Source organism: Triticum dicoccoides, chromosome 1B (assembly GCF_002162155.2).
Source record: "Triticum dicoccoides isolate Atlit2015 ecotype Zavitan chromosome 1B, WEW_v2.0, whole genome shotgun sequence".
NCBI classification, from domain to species: domain Eukaryota; kingdom Viridiplantae; phylum Streptophyta; class Magnoliopsida; order Poales; family Poaceae; genus Triticum; species Triticum dicoccoides.
In genome coordinates, this window is record NC_041381.1 from 375,542,282 (window position 1) to 375,552,728 (window position 10,447).

At 56.4% G+C, this 10,447-nt stretch overlaps 1 protein-coding gene across 1 annotated transcript; it reads right to left on the minus strand.

The window, feature by feature from the left end:
• Positions 1-2,144: 2,144 nt before the first annotated feature.
• Positions 2,145-3,636, minus strand: LOC119336295. The gene has a single exon (XM_037608293.1). The coding sequence runs from the start codon at positions 3,550-3,552 to the stop codon at positions 2,320-2,322; it is 1,233 nt and encodes a 410-aa protein (XP_037464190.1). The 5' UTR covers positions 3,553-3,636; the 3' UTR covers positions 2,145-2,319.
• Positions 3,637-10,447: the final 6,811 nt, after the last annotated feature.

Genomic DNA, 10,447 nt, shown 5'->3' on the forward strand with positions numbered 1-10,447 from the left:
AGAAACTCCTTCTCTAGAAAGGACCCATTCTTAGCAACAATGATGTTGCCTTCGGATCTGTGGTAGAAGGTGTACCAAATAGTTTCCTTAGGGTATTCTACGAAGATGCACTTCTCCGATTTAGGTTCGATCTTATCGGACTGAAGCCTTTTGACATAAGCGTCGCATCCCCAAACTTTAAGAAACAACATCTTAGGTTTCTTTCCTAGTTCATACGGTGTCGTATCAATAGTCACCACGCAGTCGTGTTGCCGAAACTCATCCACTACCTCGCCATCTTCCTGGATCAAGAAGGCGCGGACGTCACCGAACTGAACGTGTGCTGAATGCGGAGGCGCCGTGCGTTTGGTACTCGATCGGTTGGATCGTGAAGAAAGTTGACTACATCAACCGCGTTGTTAAACGCTTCCGCTTATGGTTTACGAGGGTACGTAGACACACTCTCACCTCTTGTTGCTATGCATCTCATTGATAGATCTTGCGTGACCATAGAATTTTTTTTATTTTCATGCAACGTTCCCCAACAACCTTAGCCTCCCTGGCAGCGCCCAATGTTGGGCGTCTGGGCATGCAACGCCATTCCTGCTCGCTTCCGTCGCGACCTTCGTGGCAACGCTGGAACTAGGTGATGCAGCCGCTGGTCCAGGTGAGTTTCCTGCCCGGGCCTGGCGTGCGAGCGGCGCTGCCGTAACCGTCGGCAGCCGACGGCTCCTTCCCGGCCGCTGCAAATCCAGCCAAAGAGCGACACGACGCGACCGTCGGCAGCCGTTGCCCCTTTCCGGTCGTCGCAGATCGATTCCTGGAGCAGCACCGCTGCGATCGTGGCCAACCGCGAGGATTGTGGCAAGCCGCTGCCCCTTCGCGGCCACCGCACATCGAGCACTGGGGCGGCGCCGCCGTGCCCGTGGGTAGCCGATACCCACCTCCATGGCCGTCGCACATCAAGCCCGGAGCGGCACAACGCAACCCGTCACTAGTCGTTTCCCTCCTCTATGGCCGCCGCACATCGTGCCCTGCTCATCGAGATGCTCGCGAGCTTGCACTGGAGATTTGCTTGGGTTCCTCGTGCTTGTGCCGCAACTCGTCGGGAAACCCGCCGGAGAGAGAGAGAGAGAGGGAATGGGGATAGAAGAGGAGTGGGGTGCGGGGCGGGATGGAGGGTGCGGGAGGGAATGGGGATAGAAGATTGAATCGTGGCCTATCTCGTTCGCGATGACTTCCTGAACGCTTTCGCCTGCTGACGTGGGACATAATCCAGCGCCGAGATTCGTGCGCGCAAACTAACAGTAGCAAGGGCGTTCGAGACGAGATGGCGAAACATGGCATTCGGACTTATCGATTCCGATGATTTTTAAGGGCGATGTTGGTTTTTTTGGCATGATAATACATGTCTCATTTATATCATAAGAAATATAGTACAAGCCGCGTATGTACTGACCTGATAAAATCGAACAAATAGCTTTGCACAAAGAAACATCAATCAAGAATTAAAATTACAAACAAGATCGAAGAAACCTTTGAACTTTACACCAATGCATGGTTCATCCGCAAGAGGCACCATCATAGCAACCACCCAAAGAAAAAACCCCGGATCACCACTAGGCTCGAGCTCGACGCGGCTTCATCGCTGATATGCAGTTTTGCGGACCTTCAAGGTGGCTCGCCAAAGATCAATCCATTACCGTTGAACGAATCAAACCGGGGCAACACCCCAGACAATGCCATCGAACTCCAAATCTAGCACCCTCACATGACTAAGACGTTAGAGGAGGAAACCATATCTGCCATCCACGTATCACAAATCTAGCACATGATCCACATCTTCCAGATGTCGCTAATGCAGACCACAATCTACATCCGCTTCTGAACTACCTCCCAAGCTCTACGCCGGCGCAAACGCCATCAAAGCGGTGGAGCCCAAAGGCACAGGTCCACCAGAATGCCATTGCCCCCACACCATACTTGTTTGAACAGACCGGATTCCAAATTCATCCATAACCATAAGACCGATCGCGTGGCGTCTTTGGAATAGGATGTGAAGAAACTTTATGACGGCGGAGGGGAGCCGCCGGAAGAACTTTGTGGCGACGGGCATCCTTCGTGAGGAGGACAGAAAGATACGTCTAAAAGAAAAATACATCTGAAAACCGGAATCGAGTGGTATGTGCCCATTTGATTTAACAATAACATGTCTGAGTGATGTCAAAGAAATTAACGGTGTTAACAATGCTCAAGGTTCCTAACCCTCACAAAAAATCGCAGTTTGATGTATGAATGTTGAAACGGTAGCAGTCAATTACAGGCTTAACAATGCTGGAGTTAATAATTTGGAAAGAACCAGCCACGGCGAGCCCAGCCGACCGAGGGCAAACCTCGCCGGCCGTCGTCGGGGTAGATCGTCTCCTCGAGGCGCGCCCACTGGCTCTCCATGCTCACCACCCTGACGACCCCGTCAGGGTGGCCCTGCCTATCCAAGAGGTAGACGCAGTTGGCGCGGCACGCCGGGAAGTCTGCCGGCGAGAGCGCGAACGCTTGGTTCCGGCCAAGGAACAGCGCGTGCCAACCGAGGTCCTCCACCCGCACCAGCCGCACGGCGCCGTCCCCGACTAATTCCACCCTGTGCACCTCGACCACGCGCGTGCTGCCGCCGCCGGCGGTGCTGCCCTCGTCGTCGGCGTCGGCGTCGCCCGCGCCAATGTCGTTGTCCGAGTTGTAGTCCGTCTCGTCGCGCACCGACACGAGCAGCAGCTGGCCGTTGCACTCCACCAGGTGCGCGTCGAGGGCGACGGACCTGCCGCTTCCTGGGACCAGCTCGTCGTCGTCGGATCCACCGCCGCCGCCGTCGCCGTTGACGTGCTCGAGCGGGATGACGGCAGGGGGCGCGCCGCACTCAAGCTCGCAGATGACGCAGAGCTGATTCTTGAAGGCCACGTAGAACCGCCCCCTGTAGTGCTCGACCCCGGCGTACCCGGCGGCGCTGAAAGCCAGGGGCGTCCAGGCTCCCGTGGCGGAGCTGTAGTACGCGATGCGGTCGGCCGGGAAGCCGGCGGCCACCGCGGCCCACTCGGTGGCCCCGCCCGGATCGGCCGACAGCACGACGGTGGCGACGTCGTGCCACTTCTTGAAGAAGGCGATGGGAGGGAGCGGGATGCGCCGGCCGGTGACGGGGTTGACCAGCGTAATCGCCTTGGGGACGGCCGTGGGGTCGGAGAGCACGAGGTAGCCGTGGGAGGAGGAGAGGTACTCCAGGCCGGGAGGCACGGCGGCGGCGAAGGGCACGAGGCGGCCGGCCTGGGAGAGCCAGAAGGACGACATGGCGGCGCCCTGGCCGGAGCGGTCGGTGCGGGAGCCGACGAGCCACGGCCGCGGGCGCCAAAACGCCGCCACGGCGGCCCACCTCTGGCAGACGGCGCGGAAGCGGACGCGGTCGGCGTCGGAGGGGAGCAGCGCGAAGATGGCGAGCACGAGGTCAGCGGGCAGCTCGGACCACTCCATGCGGGTACCGCCGCACGCCATGGAGGAACAGCTGCGCCGCCGAGGAGGAGAGCCCATGTACTATGTGTGTGTGACCCTTGATAAAAAATACGGAGAATATCCGGCGCGTTGCCTCTTTTCCTTTTTATTTTTCTGCGAATCGCGTCGCCGCTTTGGCTCCCTCCGACGGGGATTTTGCGGTGCCTTCATTTCGACGGAAAGAATTTGGAGGAAACTAAAGGAAATGTGGTGGCGTGGAACGCATGGATGGATGCGTTTCGGGTCCGGTCAATCCGGGGAAGTTTCGTAGGTGATGGTGCACGTGTTTTTTCCGATGGCCTAGCCGTCCCCACGGCTTTTTCGAGTTTCTATATGCCGATGGGGTTGTGGTGATGCACGTCCAGGCCGGCCTGGGTCACGTTGACGTTGCGTTGCGACGTGCGCGTGAGTTTTTTTGAGATAATATCACCGGTAGTCATAGAACTGACGTTGCATGTTTAGTTTGGTGCTAAAATTCTCGTGTCCCACAACGACAAGGAGGGCGCCCTGCGAAGCTTCTACGCCAACTTGCTAGGCCGGGTCCCCCGCACGTCGTGGGGGTTCGACCTGTCGGCGCTCTATGCGGGCGCCAGGGGGGTCGACGGTGCTGCGCTGGTTGCACCGTTTTCCCGCTCCGAAGTCCGGGAAGCGGTCTTCGCTCTCGACAGGACCAGCGCGCCGGGGCCGGATGGGCTTGGCCCGGCCTTCTACCAGGCCGCCTGGGCCGTGGTCGTCGACGACCTGATCGCCCTCTTCGACGTCGTCCACAACTGCACTGCGCGGCTTGGAGGGATCAACCGTGCCCTCATCGCTCTCCTCCCCAAGAAGGAGGGGGTCCCGGGCCCTGGTGACTTCCGTCCCGTTTCTCTCCGGAACGGTGACGTGAAAATCCTTTGTCGGGGCCTCACCACTCGGCTTCAGCGGCAGATCGGGCTCCTGATCGATGAGGACCAATCTGGGTTCCTCTCTGGACGGAGCATTTCGGAGAACTTCGTCTACGCCGCCGAGCTTGTCCAATGCTGTAAGAAGAGGGGGGCGCCAACGCTGGTGTTCAAGCTCGACTTCGGCAAGGCGTTCGACTCCATTGCATGGCCTAGTCTTCGCCGGATCATGGAGGTGAGGGGGTTCCCCGCTGTGTGGTGTGACTGGATGGATCTTATCCTCTCGTCCTCCACGGCGGCGGTTCTTCTGAATGGGGTGCCGGGGCGCTGGTTTGCCGTCCGGAAAGGGCTGCGCCAGGGCGACCCCATTTCCCCGTAGCTCTTCCTATTGGTCGCCGACGTGCTTCAACGCATGATTCGCTCGGACGGCGGGCTGCAGCACCCGCTGGTCGATGGAGCCCCTCCGGTGGTGCTGCAATACGCTGACGATACGCTCATTATCATGCGTGCGGCCCCGGAGGGTGCTGCCCGGCTGCGAATCATCCTCGACCTCTTCGCCAAGGCCACCGGGCTCGTCATCAACTTCGCGAAAAGCACGCTTGTCCCCATGCACGTCGCCCCCGAGGTGCTGGCGGCCGTTGTCGCGTCCTTCGAGTGCTCCGTCGGCTCCTTCCCCCAGACCTACCTGGGGCTCCCGCTCTCCAGCGACAAGCTGAAGATTGACGACTTCGCCCCGATGATCGCCAAGGTCGACCGTTACCTTGCCGGGTGGCGGGCGCGACTGCTGTCTCCGGCGGGGCGCCTGGTGCTCATCAATGCGGTCCTTGACTCGCTTCCCACCTATGCCATGGCTGCTGTCGGTGTCAAAACCGGCGGATCTCGGGTAGGGGGTCCCGAACTGTGCGTCTAGGCGGATGGTAACAGGAGACGAGGGACACAATGTTTTTACCCAGGTTCGGGCCCTCTTGATGGAGGTAAAACCCTATGTCCTGCTTGATTAATATTGATGATGTGGGTTACAAGAGTAGATCTACCACGAGATCAAGGAGGCTAAACCCTAGAAGCTAGCCTATGGTATGATTGTTGTTCGTTCTATGGACTAAAGCCATCCGGTTTATATAGACACCGGAGAGGGCTAGGGTTACACAGAGTCGGTTACAATGGTAGGAGATCTACATATCTGTATCGCCAAGCTTGCCTTCCACGCCAAGGAAAGTCCCATCCGGACACGGGACGAAGTCTTCAATCTTGTATCTTCATAGTCTTGGAGTCCGGCCGATGATGGTAGTTCGGTTATCCGGACACCCCCTAGTCCGGGACTCCCTCAGTAGCCCCTGAACCAGGCTTCAATGATGACGAGTCCGGCGCGCATATTGTCTTCGGCATTGCAAGACGGGTTCCTCCTCCGAATAATTTATAGAATATTGTGAACACCAGGATAGTGTCCGGCTCTGCAAAATAAATTCCACATACAACCGTAGAGAGAATAATATTACACAAGTTCAATCTGCTGACATATTTTGCAGCGTGACGTCACACCACTTCCAAGCCTTTACTCGAATTGTTTTTATTGTTCCACCTCAGCGCGTTTAGCGAGGCAGTTTCCTTGGCATGTCTTGTCGAAGCAGAGATCGTGTTCCCCTTATTCCGGGATTCCCATCAATACAGAAGTGGGTAACCCAACCGCGCCATTGATTGCGGCGCTTGGGAGATAAGCGAGTTTTATCAGGCCGGTGGGGACGCATGTTTCCGTCCGCCCATATAAGGGGATAAAGATCCAACCTTTTTACCTGCGCCTTCTTCCTCCTTGGCTTATCCATCTCTGCGAACTCGAGCTCTAACGCCCAAGCCCGCACATCTCACCTCAACCTTCTCCAAATATGTCCGGAGCGGGAGGCAAGTGGATGGCCTCCTCCGTCACGGAGGGGCATATCCAGAAGCTGCGCAGCGCCGGATACTTGTCCAGCGACATCGCGCATCGGCTCCCCGACGAGGGAGAGCTCATCCCCACCCCTAGGCCCCACGAGAGGGTAGTATTCCTTCCCCATTTCCTCCGCGGACTGGGCTTCCCACTTCATCCCTTTGTCCGGGGGCTCATGTTCTACTACGGCCTAGATTTCCATGATCTGGCCCCGAATTTTATCCTCAACATCTCAGCGTTTACCGTCGTGTGCGAGGCCTTCCTCTGCATCCAGCCCCACTTCGGCTTGTGGCTCAAGACCTTCAGTGTCAAGCCGAAGGTTGTGAAAGGCAGCCAAGCGGAGTGCGGAGGCGCCATGGTGGGCAGGATGTCCCACGTTACGTGGCTGTAGGGTACTTTCGTGGAAACCATTAAGGGGTGGCAATCGGGGTGGTTCTACATCATCGAGCTGCGTGATCCCGAATGGGCAGCGGCCCCCGAATTCAGATCCGGCATCCCCACATGGCTCACCTCCTAGAAAGAGAGCGGCCGGATTTGGGGCGATCCGGAGGAGCTGACCAGACTCCAAGCCTGCGTCCAAAAGCTGGTGGACAAGAAGCTCAAGCTTGTCAACGTAGTCCAGGTCATGCTCATCCGCCAGATTCTCCCGTGCCAACGACGGGGCTTCAATATGTGGGAGTTTGATCCGGCGCAGCACCAGACTTTGAATGGGCTCTTCGACACTACGTACGAAGAGGTCTGGAAGGTGCTGTTCAAGGGCGCCGAGGCTCCCGCATCCGCTACCGAAGATCGCGGATTCAGCTCGCAGCGTCTAGCTGACAAGGTAAGTGATATTGTCCTTTACGGGACGCTTGTTATTCATAGTTTGACTCTATGCGGGATCTAAACTCCCTTTCCTTTGACAGGACTGGCTGAAGAAGGCCGCACAGGCTATCTGTCCGGCCCCATTGCCAGAGGACCCAGCTGACGCTCGCCTAACGGGGCTGCTGGCTCCGGCACCCCACGTGGTGCCGGAGAAGAAGGCCAAGAAGAAGGCCACGGGGACTCGGAAGAGTTCCCGTTTTCAGGTGCTATCGGACGATGAATCCGAGGCCGACTCCTCCCACCAAGGCGAGGAGGAGAAGAAGAAAGCCTCTCCCCCAGCGGGGGGAGGGAAGAAAAGGAAGGCCTCCCAAACAAGGGAGGCCGAAGGGTCCAAGAGGGGAAAAACTCTTCCCCCGGACTGTTCCGCCAACGCCAGTGACGACGACGAGGACTGGCCTCCAAGGGCCAAGCCTCTAGCGAGATCGTAAGTATCCGGACTCCCAAATAACTTCAAGGTTTTCGTGTTCCGCCACATTATGTCTTTCTAATGCCGCATACAACCCTGCAGTCCGCCTAAGGATGATCTCCCCACTTCGTCGAGCGGGTCCTTAGGGGCGTCGGATATGGATCCTCTTCTGACTGCCTCCACCCCCCGTGATGCGGACGATGCCGAGGTGGGATCCCAGGAAGGGACCCACCAGGAGGAGAGGGCCCTGGAGGTGTCGCAGGACAACCTCCCGGACTTTGCACTGGACTCAGCCCCGGAACCCATAGTGGCTCCGGAGTCCGGCGGGCGACCCCTTCGTAAGAAGGGCAAGACCGCGACGCCGGCTGCCTCTGTCCAACCGGAGGTGCCGGATAATTTGCTAGAGGCGCTCAATAGCGCCTCTATTGAAGAGGAACACCGCACTGTTATGAGTGCGGTGATTCAGAAAGTTCAGCTCGCCAAGAACGGGCTGACCGAAGCCTGCATCAGCCTTCTAACAGGCTTTGAGGTAAGAATGTCAATATATGTAAAATGGTACCGCATAGACAGTAGCCCCTGATGCTTGGTTCGGTGTTCGGAAAGAAAAGCCAGACTGAGGATCTTTAGAAAGATAAACGCAGGAGTCATGAAAATATGTCAATATGGGATTGCAGGCTGTGCTGCTGACCTCTGCCGCACTGACTGCGGAGGTCAAAACCTTGAAGGAAAGCCTCGAGCGGTCCGAGAACGAGCTCGGCCATGCCAAGAAGCAGCTCGAGGAAAAAGAAGGTGAGTAATACCTTATGAAAATTATACCTTACAGAAAAGGATTTGGTTGCAAGAAAAATGACAAGGATAACTGGGGTATTGCAAGGGCCACTAACAAGGTGGCGACCCTGAAGGAGGCGGTGGCCGCGGCCGAACGTAATGCGGCCGCGGAGTGCACCGAGCGAGAGAAACAGGAGGCGCGGGTGGCGGAGGTACAGCAAGAGCTCCAGGATCTCATGAGGAAACATGAGAGCCTGGAGCGTGACTCAAAGACTCGAGAGTCTGAGCTTGCAACGGCTCTTGAGAGTGCCAAAGCCGCTAAGGCCGAAGCCTACAAGGCCCTCCAGGAGATCGAGGCGGTAAAGAAAATAGCAGCGGGTAAGGTATTTTTTATGCAAAGTAAGCATGTGAGTGTTAAGTACCCGTCGCTTACCCGAATTCGGAGCTCTCCTGGAGCGTTCACAGATCTTCCTCGTAGCGTGTCCGATGCTGCCGCATTCTACCGGGCCGAGGAGGGGAGCTCGACGGAGAAGGTCTTCTGGTCTCAGTATGCTGAGGCCGAACATCCGGTGCCCCTTAGCGACCAGCTAAAGCAGCTGGTCGAGCTCCACAAGGCGGCCGAACAGGCCATGAAGGGCCTCATAGTTCGGCTGTGGCCTAAGGGGGCCATGCCTGGGAGCTACTTCGGCCTGGTGCGGCGGCTGGTGGATGCGTGCCCGTGGGTTGAAGTCATCAAGCACTCCGCCTGTATTGAAGGTGCCCGTCGGGCCCTTGCCCGCGCAAAGGTGCACTGGGGCAAGATGGATGCCTAGAAGCTTGTGACGGACCCACCACCAGAGGGCAAGGAGTATCGTACGCCCGAGATGTATTATAAGAGTGTGCTGAAGGGCGCCCGCCCTATTGCGGGTGAGTGCTCCAAAGATGTAATATTTGAGTAGACTCGCATTTTGTTATCCTGTGCGCTGAAAACTTGGTTCATATGCGCTAAGCAACGCTTGTTAATTTAAAATATTACCTTCTGTGCGGCTGTTTATCAAATCTGAGAGATGGCAAGTCGTCGGCTTCAGCCCCCATGCCACGAGTGCTGGGGTGTTCGGGATAAACTCGAGCGCTCTTGTTCCCATTTTTGGGTCCATCTAGGGAGGCGCTCAACACAACGAACAAGGCAACCGGACTTATAATGCTTGAACACTCTCACTTAGCCATAGAATTCTATAATTTTAAATTTCGGTGAAGCCCCTAGTTTTCGGAAGCCGAATTTGGGGCGCTATCCACGCCTTGGCCGGACAGAATCCGGCTCCTCGCTCGAAGCGGCATAAGTCTTTAGGGACTCACAAAGAACCTCTCGAACAGCGACGAGCTCTCGCCTCATCATGACGGTCAGTTTTAGCTTTCTTCACTGAGGCGTTAACCCAGCTCAACTGGGGCGCAATCGCAGTGGTTCTCCCAGTGCTACCTTAGCCGATAAAATGGAACGTAAGGTACCAAAACATGGGAGCCGGGCAAACCCAACTATTGACCTAAGAACATGATTCGGAGCCGATGCATATAATGCTATAAGTTCAGGGTGCCGCACTTGTGAAAGTGTTCGGACTTATCACACCATAACACGGGAAACATAAGCCCTTGGTGTATTTAGCCGTACCAAAATGTACGGATGCAACATGCCATAGATGAACATATGTGTAAGAAAGAAATGCAACTAGAAGCAAAAATGTGTTGCATTGCTTTATTCAATAAAAACTGCTGTAAGTGCAGGACGATACAAGTGGTGCGGTAAGCAAGTGATGGGACTGTTTAACATGCCCCCCTTCAGGGGTAGGCTACGGAATAATGCATAAAACAGATTTAATGCTCATGATGGAGACCATCTGGGTTTTCGTTGTAGACTTTCTCCTTCCCTGGCTGGTGCATCGTGGGTTCGACATGTCTACTGCCGGACAGGGCCTCTGACGAACGGAGTCCTGTAGGTAAAAAATAAAAGGAAAAGAAAAAGAAACGACACACTTAAGAGCCCCTGGTGCGGTTGAGCCGCAGTCTGGGCTTATCGTGGTCGAGCCCCTTGTCCCATGCTCATGGTATCTTCAGAGCGTA